This window comes from Scyliorhinus torazame, chromosome 7 (genome assembly GCF_047496885.1).
Source record: "Scyliorhinus torazame isolate Kashiwa2021f chromosome 7, sScyTor2.1, whole genome shotgun sequence".
In the NCBI taxonomy this organism is placed as follows: Eukaryota; Metazoa; Chordata; class Chondrichthyes; order Carcharhiniformes; family Scyliorhinidae; genus Scyliorhinus; species Scyliorhinus torazame.
Window position 1 is genome coordinate 289,967,237 of NC_092713.1, and position 19,819 is coordinate 289,987,055.

Genomic DNA, 19,819 nt, shown 5'->3' on the forward strand with positions numbered 1-19,819 from the left:
GTGATTTGTCTTTTTCGCCAATCTGTACAGAAATTGGAGAACATTCTTCAATTATTGGATATATTAATGTCATAGAACAACAAATTTTTGGAAACTGAACAGATTTTTGGATATTGAGGTGATGAGGGATATGGGATAGTATAATTTATTTGAGGTAGATCCGCCTTGATCTTATAGAATGGTCAAGCAGACCTCAGAGACTGAATGGCCTATTTCTTACTTCATAAGAACATCTATCCACAAAATGTTACATTTAAAAAAAATCAAAATTGAGTGAATAAATAACCATCGATAGTAGTGAGGATGTCTGTGACTGAATGATATGGCTGAAACAATTCACACTTGGGCATCCCATCGTGTAGGCCTAAGCAATGCATATGTATATAATATATATACACATTAAGATCAACATATTCTCCACTTTCATTTGGGCAGCACGGTAGCACAGTGTTTAGCACTTTCGCTTCATTGCTCCAGGGTCCCAGGTTCGATTCCCAGCTTGGGTCACTGCGGAGTCTGCACGTTCACCCTGTGTCTGCGTGGGTATCCTCCGGGTGCTCCTGTTTCCTCCCACAAGTCCCGAAAGACGTGCTGTTAGGTGAATTCTCCCTCTGTGTACCCGAACAGGTGCCAGAATGTGGCGATTGTGTGGCATAGTGTGCATCGACAGTATTTGCTGGCCAACTTCTTTCACCTGGTTACACCTTTTCGATGCTTTAGCAGTTGAATTTGATCAAGTTTTCTTTTCATCATCTATTCCCATAACCTAACCTGCACACCCTGGACACAAAGGGGCAATTTTGGGGAGAAAAACGTGCTGTTAGATGAATTGGACATTCTGAATTAACCCTCTGTGTACCCGAACAGGCGCCAGAGTGTAACGACTAGGGGCTTTTCACAGTAACATCATTGCAGTATTAATGTAAGCCTACTTGTGACAATAAAAAGATTATTAAATGTTATTAAATTATTAAATACGATTTCCTAAAACTACAGATCTGTATTCCTGCCAAAATATCAAGTTTTAAAAATTCCTTCTAGGCCACATTTCCCCAGACACCGACAATCTTCCTAACAAACTAATTTTGGTAGCTTTTTGCAACCAAGAGGGGAATTTCTGTGCAGTTTGATCCTATCTTCAACAACCGCATGTCCAAAAATATACACTTTGCAAAAACGTAACCTGATTTTCTGTGCCCCTCTCCTAGTCCATAGCGAAGTGAACTGTCCAATTCCTGTCCTGGCTATAACCAAAGAATTATCTCACACCAATTGAATCTGGATCTCTACTGCACTGCCTCTGTATAACACAAGCCAGCGCATTCACCCAATAGACCACCCAGGAAGTTTCGACTCGTGAAAAATAAAATTGATGCCAAAATATTTTAACTTCTTCAATAATTAAAAGCAGCTTTTGGCGAAAGTAATGATTAAACTTTGATGTTCCTAATTGCAAGATCAATTTGGCGCTGACACTGCACCAAAAGACTATTCTCAAGGTCTATACGCTAATCCCACACTTCAAACAGAATAAAAGCCACTTTTAATGAAGAAAACTAAACCATAAGTCAACTTTTGACGAGAAACAATAATAAGTAAAAAGGGTGGTGCATTTTCTTCAGCTGTCTTTTATTAAAAACATTGGGCATGGGCATTATTAAATTAAATTACAAAAGGTTTAGACATGGCAATGTAAGTAGCATTACAAATAGAATTACATGGTCCAGTCCTGTATTCAACCCTTTCTTTTGTATCAACACCTTCTGAAATTGTCATAATTTTCGGGTAATGATATTACTTTCTGACCAGATGCAGGTATTAGATACAAGATTCCAGCATTTGGAACAATATTCCACGAAAGGGACAAGGAGACATTCTGATTTCCTCTAGGTGGAAGGAAGAAAGTAAAAAAACAAATTAACGGTAGCTGCACATCGTTCAAATCACAATCATCTGACAATTCCAAAAACAAGGTCTTGACAACACTAAATGTTTAGATTGACATTAGGATATGTTGAAAATCCCCCTTTTGTTTGCTCTGAAATGTCATTTGGAGATGAGAAATACACTTTTTTTCATCATGGGATGCTGCTTATAGGTCCAGAGTAGTTTTTTTAAAAGCCTTTTCAACAAATAAGATGATATTGATGGAATGGAAGGTATCAAGGAATATCATTGTAATGTCACAAACATATTGGTACTATTTCTGCACTCTTGCACAATCCCAATTTTAATCGCTCCACTATTTGTGGTCATAACTTCAGCTGCCTAGAACATAGAACATACAGTGCCGAAGCAGGTCATTCGCCCCATCAAGTCTGCACCGACCCACTTATGCCCTCACTTCCACCCTATCCCCGTAACCCAATAACCCCTCCTAAACTTTTTTGATCACTAAAGGCAATTTATCATGGCCAATCCACCTAACTTGCTCGTCTTTGGACTGTGGGAGGAAACCAGAGCACACGGAGGAAACCCATGCAGACACGGGTAGAATGTATAGATTCCGCACAGACAGTGACCCAGCGGGGAATCAAACCCGACTCTGGCGCTGTGAAGCCACAGTGCTATCCACTTGTGTTACCGTGCTGCCCTTAGGTCACAAGCTCAGCAGTTCTCTCCCCAAAACTCTCCACCTCTACCCTTCTTGAAGACACCCCTCAAAACATTTTGACCAAGCTTTTGGCCACCTGTCCTAAAATCCCCATACATAGTTTAGTGTCAAATTATTTTGATAACTTTCCTGTGAAGCAACTTGTAATGTTTCACTATGTTAAAGGCACAAAAATGCAAGTAATTATTATTGTAGGATCCCAATGTATTTCTACTTCAAAGATTCACAATTCCCATACAGTAGTTTCTCAATCTTAAATGAGGCTGAGACTGGAAGTTGCTACCTTCCACCACCCACCCGCAACACTTTCCAACATTTGCACAGAAAAAGTAGACTGTACAGGCCCGCATTTATGAACTTAGTCGGCCAGTATGCCACAGTTCCCCGAGTGAATTACTTTGCAATGGATGTCCTTTATGCAGAAAACTATCTCGCTGATGGACTATATGCAAAAATTGCAAATTTATTCCAAGTAATAAGAATGATCCAGAAACAATAGGGACATTGATAACATTTAAAAGGCATTTGGACAGATACATGGATAGAAAACGATTTGAGAGATATGGGCCAAATGCAGGCAAATGGAATTAGCTTAGATGGGCTTTTTGGTTGGCATGGACCAGTTTGGGCTGAAGGGCCTGGCTCCATGGCTTAAATTTTATGATTCTATAGGGAAGATAAACTACAATGTTGCAGTAAAGTTGAAACTGTACTTGAAGTTATAGGTACTTAATCATTCTCACCATTGACTGTATACTCTCACTGAATGTGTGCTTGCATTCATGTTCCCCCCTCCAATAAAAACAATGCATTTGTACACACTTTTAATGTAGAAAAATGTTTGAAGGTTTCACAGAAGTGTAATTAGTTAAAAATTGATACCGAGTCAAAGAAGGCGACATAAGGTGCGGAAGATAAAGATGACTAAAATCTTCTCCGGGGCAGCAAGGTAGCACAGTGGTTAGCACTGTTGCTTCACAGCTCCAGGGTCCCAGGTTCGATTCCCGGTTTGGGTCACTATCTGTGTGGAGTTTACACGTCCTCCCCGTGTGTGCGTGGGTTTCCTCCGGGTGCTCCGGTTTCCTCCCACAATCCAAAGATGTGCAGGTTAGGTGGATTGGCCATGATAAATTGCCCTTAGTGTCCAAAATTGCCCTTGGTGTTGGGTGGGGTTTCTGGTTGTGGGGATAGGGAGGCGGTGTGGACCTTGGGTGGGGTGCTCTTTCCAAGAGCCGGTGCAGACTCGATGGGCCGAATGGCCTCCTTCTGCACTGTAAATTCTATGAATCTATAGGAAGGGATGTTGCCATGTAAGAATCTGAACAGAAAGGCAAACATTTTTAATTTGAAACACTGGGAGAATGGGAACTAATGTAAATCAGTGAGCACGGGGCGTTGGGTGAAGTGGCCTTCGTCCAGGTCGGGGTACAAACACAACAGAGTTTTTGATAACCTGAAGTTTATGAAGGATGTGAAGATAGCCAAGGGAGCATTGGACTTTTTTTATTTCATTTAAGGGCTTCACTGGGTAGGCAAGCATTTATTGCCCATCCCTAATGTCCTTGGGAAGGTGGCGGTGAGCTGCCTTCTTGAACCACTGCAGCACATGAAGTGCAGGTACGCCCACAGTGCTATGAGGGAGGATGTTCCAGGACTTTGACCCAGAGACAGTAAAGGAATGGCAATACATTGGTAATGTCTGGAGGTGACAAAGGAACAGATGCAGGACTTAGCAGCAAATGAGCTGACCTAGAGCTGGAAACGAGTAGTTTTGTGGGTAAAAGTAGGTAATTTTGTGATGGACAGGATGCGGGACCAGAAGTTCACTGTGGGTCTAAAAGGATGCCGCAGTTACTAACAGTCTGGTTCAATCTGAGACAATGGGTGTGGAGGGAGATCTTTGGCTTGGGCTAAAAGGCTTTAGTCCTCTCAATGTTTAAGTAGAGGAAATTGTGGCTCATTCAGACAACATACAAACAGTGAAGTGGTTGAGAAAAGTAGTGGAGATAATGCTGGGTAGTGTTCACGTACATGTTAAATCCAGGTTTTGGGATTATGTCAACAAGAGGCATTATGCAGATGAAGAATGACACAGAAAAAGTAATTGCTTAAGATGCTCTAGCTTTAGTTGCAGACTAAGATTGTACCAAATGAGAACAGTTTTACTGAAATAGCAGCAAAGAGACATTGGAGGAGATAGAAACATCGAATAAATAGGAGCAGAGGAGGTCATTCGGCTCTTCAAGCCTGCTCCACCATTCATTATGATCATGGCTGATGATCAATCCAACTCAATAGCCTAATCCCGCTCTCTCCCATATCCTTTGATCCCTTCACACAAAGAGCTATATCTAACTGCTTCTTGAAACCATACAATGTTTTGGATTCAATTACTTCCCGTGGAAACGAATTTCACAGGCTCACCACTCTCTGGGTGAAGACATTTCCCCTCATCGCTGTCCTAAATGGTCTACCCTGCAACCTCAGACAGTGACCCCTGGTTCTGGACACACCCACCATTGGGAACATCCTTCCTGTATGAACCCTGTCCAGTCCTGTTCGAATTTTAGAGGTTTCTATGAGATCCCCGCTCATTCTTCTGAACACCAGCGAATACAATCCTAACTGATTCAATCTCTCCTCATACGTCAATACTGCCATGCCAGGAATCAGTCTGGTAAACTGAGTTTCAAGACTGCAGAGAGGTTATAGGATAGTACACCACAGTCAGAATCGCAGAGGATGCAATTTGTGATATGGATTGGGGCTGATTCAGTGCGAGACAGAAACCTAATTATAGAGGTTCAAACATGGAGTTCAGGGAATGGCTTGGTTGGCAACGTTGCAGTCAAGGACTTGAGAAGGAAGGAAGATTGAAATGGGGTGGTAATTCTGAGGAGAAGTCAATAGCAGAAATTTTGAAAGCTAGGGCCTGAGAAGAGAAAACCATTTCAAATGTCAACTAGCAACAGGCCTCAAGGAAAATTAGGTGATGAGCAGTTCAACAAATAGGGTCAAGGGAGCAAGAGGTCGGTCACATGGACAAGGTGAGCTCATAGTGGGATGATAGGAGAGAAAGCAAGATGCTATTACTTCACATTTATCTGTATTATGCTGCTTCTGGCACCCAAATTCCTATTTCTCCTGTTCACATAGGGGAGGCGGTGGCATAGTGGTATTGTCACTGGACTAATAATCCAGAGTACCATGAAACACTACTCTACTATACTCCCTGTACACACACGACTGCGTGGCAAAACGTGGTTCCAACTCCATCTACAAGTTTGCTGACGATACGACCATAGTGGGCCGGATCTCGAATAACGATGAGTCCGAATACAGGAGGGAGATAGAGAACCTAGTGGAGTGGTGTAGCGACAACAATCTCTCCCTCAATGCCAGCAAAACTAAAGAGCTGGTAATTGACTTCCAGAAGCAAAGTACTGTACACACCCCTGTCAGCATCAACGGGGCCGAGGTGGAGGTGGTTAGCAGTTTCAAATTCCTAGGGGTGCACATCTCCAAAAATCTGTCCTGGTCCACCCACGTCGACGCTACCACCAAGAAAGCACAGCGCCTATACTTCCTCAGGAAACTAAGGAAATTCGGCATGTCCACATTGACTCTTACCAACTTTTACAGATGCACCATAGAAAGCATCCTATCAGGCTGCATCACAGCCTGGTATGGCAACTGCTCGGCCCAGGACCTCAAGAAACTTCAGCGAGTCGTGAACACTGCCCAGTCCATCACACAAACCTGCCGCCCATCCATTGACTCCATCTACACCTCCCGCTGCCTGGGGAAAGCGGGCAATATAATCAAAGATCCCTCCCACCCGACTTACTCACTCTTCCAACTTCTTCCATCGGGCAGGAGATACAGAAGTCTGAGAACACGCACGAACAGACTCAAAAACAGCTTCTTCCCCACTGTCACCAGACTCCTAAATGACCCTCTTATGGACTGACCTCATTAACACTACACCCTGTATGCTTCATCCGATGCCAGTGCTTATGTAGTTACATTGTATATGTTGTGTTGCCATATTATGTATTTTCTTTTCTTCCCATGTACTTAATGATCTGTTGAGCTGCTCGCAGAAAAATACTTTTCACTGTACCTCGGTACACGTGACAATAAACAAATCCAATCCAATCCAAATTGTCGTAAAAACCCATCTGGTTCACTAATGTCCCTTAGGGAAGGAAATCTGACATCCTTACCTGGTCTGGCCTAATGTGACTCCAGACTCGCAGCAATGCGGAACTGCCTGGGCAATTAGGGACGGGCAATAAATGCTGGCACTCCGGTTGCTGGATCAGATGAAAGATGATTTCCGGAGATGGGATGCACTCCCATTGTCCCTAGCTGGGAGAGTCCAAATGGTGAAAATGACTGTCCCCCCGAGATTCCTGTTTGTATTTCAATGTCTCCCCATCTTTATTCCACAGTCCTTTTTTAAGCGGGTCAATAAAGTTATTGCGGGCTTCGTGTGTGTTTGGGGGGGGGGGGGGGGGGGGGAAGAGTCCCCGCGAGTGAGGAGGGTAATGCTTGAGCGGAGTCGGAGAGAGGGCGGGCTTGCGCTGCCGAACATTAGCGATTATTACTGGGCAGCCAACATAGCCATGATTAGGAAGTGGCTGATGGCGGGGGCGGGGGGTCCGGCATGGGTGCGTATGGAGACGGCTTCATGCAAGGGCACAAGTCTGGGGGCGCTGGTAACTGCGCCTCTGCCGTTCCCGCCAGTGCGGTACTCCACCAGCCCCATGGTGGTGGCGGCCCTGAGAGCCTGGGGGCAATGGAGGAGATATGTGGGAGCAGTATGAGCATCGGGCTTGTCCCCAATCTGCGATAATCACCGGTTTGCCCCGGGGAGTATGGATGGGGGGTTCCGAATATGGCGAAGAGTGGGGATTCAGAGGATGGGGGACTTGTTTATAGAGGGGACCTTTCAGAGTATGAGGGCACTGGAGGAGAAGTTTGCATTGGTGAAGGGAAACAAATTTAGATATCTGCAGGTGCGCAACTTTCTGCATAGACAGTTATCAACCTTCCTGCTTCTACCGCTAAGGGGAATTCACGACAGGGTAGTTTCTAGAGGGTGGGTAGGAGAAGGGAGCTGTAGCCATCTGGGATGGCCACTTACAACCAGGAACAGAGAAGCTCGCAAAGCATGGTGGGTAAAATGGACAGAGCAAGACTCAGACAGGCTCAGGGCCTGAAATGTATATTTGCAAGTGAGGAATCCAGACGGTATCGAAACTCCGACCAATTAACATGTTGATGGACCGATTAGCATTTGATGGCCCATCTCCACCAAGACAAAGGACTGGTACTTGAGCAACCGGTACAGTCCCAGACATTTCGGCACCACTCCCTGTACTATGGAAGTGTAAACAGTAGGGTCAGTGACCGCTTGGGACACCCTATCCATCCAGGCACCCGCCCATTTATTGGTTCGAAATCGAACATAGTGATCAGGGATCACCCAATTAGTGTGGTCCAAACTGAAGGACCACCCAAAAGAGCGTGAAAACCCCCAAGCATAAGCAGAGAGTCCACCATGTGTTCGTCCTCTTTTGTACCTGGCGCCCCGGCACCGCCCATCTCCAATCGCAGCACCACCAGAAGCAAGTCCAAGTTCAACGCCCGCTACCAGACGGATGAGCCTGGCTGAGCAGCAGTTACTCCTCCAGACTCGATAGATCCAGAATCGAACAACAGCCACTGTTCCTCTGACCTGAGCCGGGTGCCTGAAGTTAAGTACAGGTTGTCTTAGTCGATAGGTGTAGTTAACTAGTAGTGTATGTTGCATGATCAATTGTGGGTGTAAATAAAGTACCCTTGACCTTGAACTAACTAACTGGTGTTTGGCTCTTTGATCGATAGCCAGTTGAACCTTGTGGTGGTATCATTTGATACCTGGCGACTCTGAGCATTAGAATATAGATATCAAAAGAAAGGAGGGCAACCTCACTGATTGCCATAGTTACAGCAGAGCCACAGAAAAGTATAACCGTCCCATGAGGTACCTTATTTTGTGGCTTCTCAACATCTTACATATTATTCACTTAACTTCAAAAAAACAAAGTTGCCAAGCCTTACCCGACTTCAGCAAATGTACATTGGTTCTCCTTGATTATTCCAAACATTGATAAATGTTCACTATTTGACCTTGAATTATGAATTTTATGACCCATAATTCAACAACTGATGCTTCTGAACGACAGTTTTGGAATTCCCAAACACGAGAGCTTATATCCCGAATATAAAAAAGTATGATTTTATTGAAGACCCTAAATTGATGCAAAATGCCAACCCTCCAAAAGAGCAAGTCCGATAGCAACAAAATGCAGTGAACAAATGATAAAGATTATACAGTCCACCAAAATCCTTTTCATTTCCTCTTCCCATTTTCTTCAGCGTATTTTCTTTTTTACTTACTTCAGACCATTTCCATCATCCAAGAATAAATATTTGTGGCTCATATTATGAAGATTAATTCTAGGATTCTCGCCTCGCTGAAGGATTTTATCCCATAGAACCACTTGATTCAATATCTATATTGAAAGATAACACAACAAAATCCGAATCGGAATGATCAAATTTCAAAACATTATTTTTTTTTTAAAATAGGTGCAGGAAGGAATTAGAAAACTGCACTAAACTGTCAAAGTAAATATTACAATGAGGCACAGAATAAAGCAGTCAGGTACTACTGTGCAATACTACAAAGGAAAACGGTTACTGAAAAAAAATGGAACATCGCACTCAAACAAATACTGATTAAAGACCAAAATACGTAAACAGCACATCTAAATAGATGTATTTTAGGCAGTCTGCATAGCATCAATGTGTTACATAGAACAGTACAGCACAGAACAGGCCCTTCGGCCCTCGATGTTGTGCCGAGCATTGTCCGAAACCAAGATCAAGCTATCCCACTCTGTCATTCTGGTGTGCTCCATGTGCCTATCCAATAACCGCTTGATATCTATGCAAATTCAACTTACATTCTTCTCTGTGGCATATTCCGCTGCGAGATACAGGAAAAGCTGCTTAACATTCCAATTGAATACTGGTCCCAGATGTAGGTAAATAGTTAAAGAAAATGTAGATTCTGGATAAATTCACACAACAGAAGTCCTCTACAATAAGTGCTTTGACAAAATGGCTATTCGCCAAATGAGAATCATATAAAATGACCTCTTCCTTTCTCGGTTGTACTCTGTCTTTCCTTTCCTTGGGCACATCCATGCTTCTGTCAAAACAGCTACTCGGGTGCACAGTCAGCAGCCAAAGTTTTTGAAAAAAAAATTAAATCCCATCCTTAAAATTACAAAGCCAATACACAGAGTTGTCAGGTCAAACCCTTAATCCATCTCATTGCTTGCTCTAAAAACAATTCAAATTTAAAACTGAAGCCAACTCATGGTCTTCACAAGAGAGACGTACAAGATCCAAACTGACAAGAAAAAGCATTGCACTTCATGTTGGGCTTGATCTGACACTTGATCTTAGGCAAAAGGCCGAGAAGCGATGACAGCAGCCAAAGAAGACGCTTTCTGCAATCTACACTCAAAGGAGGCAGATTAGAAAAATGGGTTAACAAAAAATAAATTAGAGAATTTGAAAAGTCTAATAGAATTTGGTTCAAATCTAGCCCAGAGTGAGGAGATGAATCTCCTCTGCTGGCTTTAAGGCATGAAGCCAATTTGGTCATTCTCCAAGTTAACCATTATTCAGCATTTAATACCACTAAATTTGCATTACCAATCCAAACAAAATGGCTGGAGAGAGAGCGAGGGGAAAAAGATAATACTGGTGCAGTGAGGGATGCCTTTCAGATTGGGCTGGGCATGCTATATGGAGAGTATAGGCAGCTTCACTCTGCATCCACGTTATAATTTAGAAAGATTATTTCCATGAGCAAGCAGTAAATCTATGGGACAGGTTCCGTAGGGATATGGTAGTAAATTAAGTGCACTGAATGAATCAATACTATCAAATTTCAAATGAGGTACACTTCTTTCAGTGATCTAGTATGCAGATAAAGCAAATAATTAGGAAAACGAAAAGAATGTTCTCATTGATTGTGAGGGTAATTGATTATAAAACTGGATGGTTATGCTTTAGTTGAACAGGGCATTGGTGAGACCACATCGAGAGCAGTGTGTTCAGTATCGGTCTCCTTATTCAAGGAAAGATGCAAATGCTTTATAAGCAGTTCAGAAAGGTTTAGTAGACCAATATGAGTAATGGGCAGGTTGTCTTAGGAGAAAAGGTTGGAGAGGTTAGGTTTGTATCCACTAGAGCAGGGATTTTCAAAGTGGGTCGTAGGCAGGTATTGGGAGGGTTGTGGAGTGATCGGTTGCGACATTCCCATGGTGGGCCCAATCATGAGAGAAGCATGCACAACAGCCGCTACCAGCATTTTTATTGAGAATGGCTGCCCATGCCACCTTTTAAATAATAAGGAAACAAGGTTGTGTGCAGTCTTATGGCCAGAAGCGGTAGCAGTGAGAAGGTCAGCGCCCTGCACGTACATTTGACGTCAAGCACCCTGTAAGTGGTTATGGCGCCAAATCATGGAGAAGAGCTTCTTTAATTTGCTAACTGTTGGAAAGCAAGGCAAGAGGACTGTGAAAAATTGTTTCCTTACAAGTGAAAGACAGCCAGAGACACAAATAGGCAGTGCATCTCCTGGCCAGGATCTCACAACGGAATCTGCTGGAGAGAGCTGATCAGGAGAGTCAGGGCAGGACACAAAAGTGCTAGTATTATCTCTGCACAGACCTCCAGGATCTTTGGTTAATCGCCTACAAAGAAGAAACTTAACTCGGGAACAAAGCAGTATAAATATGATTTCTTGAGGTCTGGTTTTGTCAATTGTGCCAATGCAAACAACAATGCAAAGTCCATGTGTGTTTTATGCAGGAAAGTATTGGCAAATGAGAGAAGTTTCAGATTTTGAAAGAGAAGTGGTGGGTGAAAATTCCTTTTGAGGTTGAGACCCACAATCAGTTATTACCTTACAGCTGACTCCAAATGAAAAGACTAAGCTGCTATTCCTGACCTGCGATAGCACATTAAAAACATGGCTGAAGCCCATGAGGCTGTCAGCATTCTGGAGGAGCGTCTCCCAGGAGTATCCAGTGCTGAGTAAAACAAGCATTTTGTTTCTATTGCCCTTCACGATAGCTTACATGTGCGAGGTTGGATTTTACGTTCTCACAAAGATGAAGACGGCACAAGCTGAACTCTGCCCTCCCCTCCTGTGAACCTGATTGAAGTGAGATCACGAGAACCAAGCAGGCTCCCTTTCTGCATCAAAGGTAAGCGAATGTAGCGTGAGCCGCAACGGTCGATCGGAGTGAGTCGCATAGGTCGACCGGTTGGCAAAAGTCTGTTTTGCGAAATGTCGGGTGGATGTACCTTTAATAAACGGGTGTTGATCAAATAGCTGCAGTGATGTCAGTGTGTGGGTGGAGCTGGGCTGTCTTTTACTTTCGTTTTGAGCTGTAAGGCAGCTTTGTGGTTCTGTTCTTGGTTTCGTTTTCAGAGTTGGAGAGCTGTATTCAAAGCAAGCAGATGTGAAATGATCTCTCTCTCTACAAGCTAAAGAATGTCTTCAGCTGACTTGATTTCAAAGTAATACCTGTTTCAGTAGAGAATTTAAACCTGCTGTCTTTGTAAAAAGGGTTTAACTTATGGATGTTGCTAGGAAAGGTATTAAGGGTTATCTACAGAGTATCGTATCTGTGGGGTTACGTGTGTTGGTAGTTGATAAGATGTTTACTGTGTGTTTATAAAATGTTAACTGGGTTCATAGAATAAACATTGTTTTGTTTTAAAAATACTTACGGTCTGTTACATAACACCTGGAGAGTGGACCGTTGTGCTCCCCATAACCAAAATCTATTAAAAGTCGTGGGTCAGGTGAACTCCATGGTATACTTTGGAATTTTCTAAACCCTGGCCCATAACAGAAGGAAGGTTTGAAAAACACTGCAGTAGAGTTTAGAAGAGCAAAAGGCAGCTTGATTGAAACCTTTTAATATCCTAAGGGATATTAACAGGGAGGATGTGGAGAGGATGTTTCCTCTTGTCAGAGAATCTAGAACTAGGAGTCACTTTAAAAATAAGGGGTCACCCATTTAAGGCAGAGATGAGGAAAAATGTTTTTCTCTCAGAGGTTCGCAAGTCACTGGCTCTCTCTTCCTCAAAAGGCAGTGGAAGCAGAGCCGTTGAATATTTTAAAGGCAGAGCTAGATAGGTTCTTGATTAACAAAGTGAAAGGTTATCAAGAGTAGGCAGGACTGTGCGGTTGGTACGGTCAGATCAGTCTCATTGAATAACGGAGCAGGCTCGAGGGGCCAAGTGACCTACTCCTGCTCCTATTTATATGCATTTTGTGATACGAGCAATATATGACATATAGTAAACGTAACATGCTTGTGGAGAACAGGTGACTTTGGATCCAAGATTCCCAAATATCTCCACAGTTTGGGGTTGTTTCACCTCCTAGAACCAAAGAACACAGAATAGGCCATTTGGTTTGTTGTGCCGGTGTTGAATTTGAAAGAACGATTCAATTAACCCCTCTCCCTTGTTCTTCTGCATTAGTTCAGCAATTTTCTATTTTTCATGCTTATATCTAATTCCATTGCTAAAGATGCTGAAGGAACCCCTTTCACAAGTTTTTTTTCAGGTAGTGCATTCTAGATCCTAACAACTCGTCTCTTCATTGCTCCTCTGAATTTCTTTGCCCATTATTTTATATGTTCTGGTTACTGACTCGCCTGCCAATGGAAACAGTACCATGTTCTTTTTTAGCCTGGTTAGCTTGGAGTATTTCTCTGGTTTAAGATTACATAACCAATGTCAGGCAGGTAGGTATTAATGCTTCACGTGCTGTCAGTGAATTTTGTAAAATAATTGTCATGATTAGACAATATCATCATTATCTTTGTACCATGCAACCACCGGGATGGTAGGAGACAAATTAGATGGACAGTGATCTTTTTTCATTTAGTAATTCCTACATTCCTACACCGAACCAAGTATCCCAGTCCTTAACTTGATGAACAGAACAGTGAATGAAGTAAAAAGGATATCAACATAAATGCTAAAATTGATAGATCCTAAATCATATTTTCCAGTGTAATCTTCATATTGTCTTCTGAAATAGAAACAAAAAATGTACTCGAAAACATAGGCAACACGCTTCCTCTCCTCCCTCGCAGTACTATGCTCTTATATTCCCCACATTTGCAGCAGAAAAGATTTTACCTTGTCATTTCACATAATTGGAGCTTTTATTTAATACTGTGAAAATTCACAAAGTTTTATTTTATGGGTTTTATTTACCTAGGCAATGTTCTGGAATACACCCATTACAATTTAAATACAGAAAAGGCAACAGGATTTTTTAAAAATGATAAATTACTCAGTCATTTTGCAAAATTTTCTATCTTTGGACTTGCAGTGAAGAGAAATATAAACAGCTATGAGAAGTGTGCACCACTTACTGGTGGCTGCCACAGACACTTTCATACAATAATAACAGGGTTATTTTCACTGATGTGAAATATTGCTGATACGGACAATATGAATGCAAGATAGCAGTTGGCCAGGAGGGAGCCATTAGGTAGTAATTCAATTAATCAAGTTATATTATAAATTGTGATAGCAAAGCCCACATAATACCTGGCTTAAACTGACACCTGCTGCTGTAATCCGTGCCCAACAATCAAATCCATGGGGTGGCATCCTTCATGCATGATGACGTTCACACTGAAAGAGTAATAATTCTGACATAATTACTGCAGGGATTTTCAGGGAATTTTATGCCACACAGTATGTAAAAGTAATGGGTGTATATTTAAAGCAAATTAATAGGAATGTTACCATTATGTCTGCACTTTATTGGAAAAGTAAATTGGGGAGGCAAACATGAGTAACCTATTTAGTACACCTAAACTATCATAACTTTTCTTTTCTATTCCCATTCTTCCTGCTGGTAGAACAAAGTCATGATCATCCAAACATGACACGCAAACTGTCTGATGGTGATAAGCTTTGAAGCAATCTTTTTTCATAATGTGGATAAATTGAATAGAATATGCTGTAAAATAAGAGGATTAAAGGACCAGGTGACAATGAGGAGCACAGACAGTAAATATGAATGGAAAAAAAGAACGCTGGTGAATAAAATGTAACACCAAGACTGAAATACATTGAAGGAGGTAGGATCAGGAGAGACACCTACAAGTATACTCATTTTTAAACTTCTTACTTTGTACTATTCTCCTGCATCAATAAACCAAATATCAATCCCAAGCTCTACACCAATCTGCTGCAAACACTCCAGCAGGTGCTGATCAAGAGGCACAAGGGCAGGAGCACCCAGCACATCAAAATAGGTAAGGATTTAAAAACAAAATGGCTTGGCTTTCCAAAATTGCACACTCAAAAATTACACTCATTCAAAAAATGACAAATTAAGGAATGGGACAATAAAATGAATAGTGGATGAAGAGATGAACAGTAATGGTAGAACAGCAAGCTGCCATAATATGAATCCTTTTCATGAAAAACGAAGACGACATTAAGTAAAAATGATGCCAGTAGGATAGTATGATTAAATAAGAAGTCCACACAGTCTGAATTAATAGGTCACTATCTTCCTCAGCACCAGTTCAGCTTCAAACTCTATGTTGCTCCAACACAAAAGCTACCCAACCAAACATCACTTGGCCAGAATTCCAATGTAGTTAAAACTCTCATTTGTACCTTTGCTACCATGAGGTTTGATTTTTTTTCCCAACCTACAAAAGTCAAACTCATCTGGAGTTCTGTAGGTTCCATCTTTTCTGATACAACCAACATCCAAGTGTTTCAAAAACAGAAAATACTGGACAATTTCAGCAGGTTTGCCAGCTCCCTTCTCTCTCCACAGATGAAGTCAGACCGGTTGAGATTGTCCAATATTCTGGTTTTGTTTCAGAATCCAGCATCTGCAGTAATTTGCTTTTATCCACATGTTTCATCTCTACTGGCTCCCTGTGCATCAGCACATCAATTTCAAAATCTTCACATTCTTTGGGAAAAGTGTTAATAAGTAAGATGCAGAATAAAGTTTTCTCTACTCTGCTATAACAGAAATGCATCCTTTACCACAACAGTATGATACTTTGTTTTTCATTTACCAACCATCCATCCTTGCAATCTCTCTTGAGAATTCCCAACATACACCAAACTATGGACAATTTTAGCTTGCCCACATGCAACTAGACAAGAATGTCAGTTAAATGCCTTACAAACGCAGGGGATGTGGAACCATTCAATGCTGTACAGAAGTCTAGTGAGCAGAGTTGGGACTCATAGATAGGACACGTGATTGGCGCAGGCTTGAAGGGTCAAGGGCCAGTTCCTGTGCTGTATTGTTCTTTGTTTGTTGGTCAATTCTGCCTCAGCCTCACTCTATGTTCAATTACACATCATTTGCTCTTCTATTTGCTTGCTGGTGCCCCCCTCCCCCCTTTCTGTTGCTCCACCATAGGTGTCACAGCCTTCAGCCACCATACCCCTGGGCTCTCCCCATCATGTCTCGAACTCTCATTGCCTTACCTAAATTCTCTTTTTCCTCAAAATGTACCTTTTTGTGCTTCAGATTCCTTCTGCTCAACATAAACACTCTGGTATTGTTTGGTCCCATACAACAATACTAAATAAATGTAACTTATTGCTCTAGGTTTCAGCAAATAAAGTACAACTAATAAATCAATAAGGAGCTATGCAGCAGTTTCTACCACTTGTCCTCAGAACAGCATTTTAAATTGTAACATACAGGAAAACCAGCATATAATTAACGATCGGGATATCGAAAGTAACAAACCAATAACATTGTTGAAGTTATAATAATGGGGACATGTTAACGAAGGACGAGAATAAATATTCAGAAGCCATGGCACAGTCTCCAACCCCCATTCTCAGAGAGGACTGTATATTTAGAGTTATCAAACGAGATAAATCGCAGACAAACTAAATATACGATAAAATAAATCCAGCTGAGCAGTTGGTCAAAGGAACACTCCTGACAATTGCCCAGAAACAGGCCTTTTGGTCTAGCTGCTCTATGCTGGCATATTCCATCCTGCTTCACCTGATTCTGCTAGCTTGTCATCTGTTCCTTTCTCCATCATTGCTTCCCCTTAAAAGACTTGCACCTCAACGACTTCCTGCGCTTGCAAGTCCCACAATCTAACCACTCTCGCCTGATGCTCCCGAGGTCTTTACTGAAGTTATATTTCCGGTCTCCTCACAAACGGAATCGCCTTCCCATCATTTTGAAGACCCGCCTGTTTGGGTCACCCCCTCGGCCTTCTCTTTCCACCCCCCACCCAATCATCAGGTTATAGCCGAGACAAGGCCAAGTTCCCACTGTCGGACGGTCCCCGCCGCCTCCTCAGCCCCCCTCCGGCCCCACACTCACAGAGAGATGCCGCCCACATGGATGCTGACCGGTACCCGCGGCTGCTGGAACACTGTGCTCAGGAACACCAAGAAAGTCAGCGCCGCCATCACCATCAGTGTGAAGGCGAACAGCGAGTTAAACCGCGCGACCAGGCTGTTCATCTTTCCCCCCCACTTCCCGCGCCGGCTCCAGGTGCGGCTGTGCGAACAGCCCCAGCGCCCAAAACACTCCGGCGCCACCACTGCGGCTCAGAATAAAGGTTCCCGCGCCACTGCCACCCCCCACCATGTTTCCCTTCAACCACACTGCACCAGCTCAAGACCTCCCAACCCTACATCCGCATCTTATAATAATGTAATAATAATCTTTATCAGTATCACAAGTAGGCTTACAGTAACACTGCAAGGAAGTTACTGTGAAACCCCCTAGTCGTCACACTCCGGCACCTGTTTGGTTAATGAGGGAGATTCAGAATGTCTAATTCGCCTAACAAGCACGTCTTTCGGGACTTCTGGGAGGAAACTGAAGCACTCAGAGGAAACCCACGCAGACACGGGGACAATGCGCGGACGCCGCAGACAGTGACCCAAGCCAGGAATCAAACCCGGGTCCCTGGCACTGTGAAACAAGTGCTAACCATTGTGCTTCCGTGCCACCCTCTGCCCCCCTTAAGGTTCAGATCTCCAAATAAAATACGCCAATGACTTTTGACGGTTAAACTCGTTATAATGAAAGGCTCATCCTGACTGGCATACCAGCAATGGCATTCATTCCTGATGTGGGGTGCATTCTAGAAAGTCCAACTGTCCACGTCCAGCAAAGTGAGATGTGATCAGCAAAACTGGCAACCTGCAAAAACATTGAAACATCTGTAGCTGTCCCCCCTCAAAACAGGTTATAAGTGTAAACAAAAATGAATGACACTAGCCATGAGCCAGGCTCGGCAAGTCATTATCATAGAATTTACAGTGCAGAAGGAGGCCATTCGGCCCATCGAGTCTGCACCGGCTCTTGGAAAGAGCACCCTACCCAAGGTCAACACCTCCACCCTATCTCCATAACCCAGTAACCTCACCCAACACTAAGGGCAATTGGAGACACTAAGGGCAATTTACCTTGGCCAATCCACCTAACCTGCACATCTTTGGACTGTGGGAGGAAACCAGAGCACCCGGAGGAAACCCACGCACACACGGGGAGGATGTGCAGACTCCGCACAGACAGTGACCCAAGCCAGAATCGAACCTGGGACCCTGAAGCTGTGAAGCAATTGTGCTATCCACAATGCTACCGTGCTGCCCGTGTCACACTAATATTGCTGCAGAATAATAATCAATTCAGAGAAACGTGACTGAGATGCATTCTAATTTATGAGATTTTAAAATGTTCCAGACTATACAATGAGCAGAATTAATGAATGAAAACAATATCTGACATTTGACCCGTCAAAAAGTGTGCGCTAGTTTTAATTGAAGTTTGCATGGTTTGATTGAGGCAGAAGATCTGCAGTGCAAATTCAAACCCAACTGTCAGAGAAAATGAAGCAGGCGAAGCTGCAAATACGGAAACTTTATAATTAACAGGGTTATGCCACCAGCCCTGAAATAGGTCAATTTGAGCTAATTTCATGCTCACTTGAGCTCAAGAGAAAGTGTCTCAATTACGGAGATACAGCATTTACGCTGATCTGTCATTGTTACTTTAGATATACCAAAAGATAGCATCTATCTCATTTTTTTTAGAACTAATCACTATTCAGTAATCTCAGCTACATGTACATAGAGGTGGGTAATCGCTGTGACAAGATTAGGCTCAGCTGCGACATCACCTTCTTTCCAAAATATTAATAAGATTGCTGGTGGAATTACAGGCCAAATGTGTGCCACAAATATTAGCAGGTATCTATCTGCACCTTCCTCAACTTTATGCAAGCAAGGAGTGACACATGATTCCCCCCTTGATTTACAAAAATGAAATGAAATGAAAATCGCTTATTGTCACAACTAGGCTTCAAATGAAGTTACTGTGAAAAGCCCCTAGTCACCACATTCCGGCGCCTGTTCGGGGAGGCTGGTACGGGAATTGAACCGTGCTGCTGGTCTGCCTTTGTCTGCTTTCAAAGCCAGCCCTGTGCTAAACCAGGCCCTATGACAGCAAAGATTACATTCGCTATTTCAGTATAAAACTACATTTACTTTTTCCCCCAGCTCTCTCTTTCTCGTTCCATACCATGCACCTGTACACCAAGATACATCACATTTCACTAATACTTTCACCCTCACCCCCATTTTGTTCTTTCGCTCTCTGACAAAAGTAGAAAGATAATTACAATGATACAACCTTTAGTTGTAAAGAGCACTTTATTTGTTATGAGGGTTGTGATTGCCGCCGGCAATGCCCCCCTCCCAGAAATATAAAAAAAGATTAAAATGTCTTAATTTTAATATGAACCTGCACTTTTTTTAAACTAATATAAAAGACAATTCAGGATACTTGAAAGGCACGGACATGATTTTTGGCCAGGGATGAAAATGGAAACAGATTCTCAATTACTTCCATGGCCAGGAAGGATGAAAATTGGCTTCTGTAATGTGTAAAAAAGTATTAGTATCTTGCAAAAAAAACAGAACATTTTCTAAATTAAATAATTTGGAAAACCTGAAGAAAAAAAAGTAGAGAAAAAGAATGCAGTTTTACAATTAAGTCTCTGGGCACACTTTCTG

General features: G+C 42.6%; 1 protein-coding gene across 1 annotated transcript; it reads right to left on the bottom strand.

Annotated features, from left to right (window-relative positions):
- Positions 1 to 1,612: 1,612 nt before the first annotated feature.
- spcs3 (signal peptidase complex subunit 3) lies at positions 1,613 to 17,341 on the bottom strand. Its single transcript, XM_072512592.1, is given in 5 exon segments — positions 1,613 to 1,886; positions 9,062 to 9,177; positions 14,327 to 14,355; positions 14,358 to 14,413; positions 17,115 to 17,341. Coding segments are annotated over 5 exon segments (477 nt in total). The 5' UTR covers positions 17,258 to 17,341; the 3' UTR covers positions 1,613 to 1,753.
- Positions 17,342 to 19,819: the final 2,478 nt, after the last annotated feature.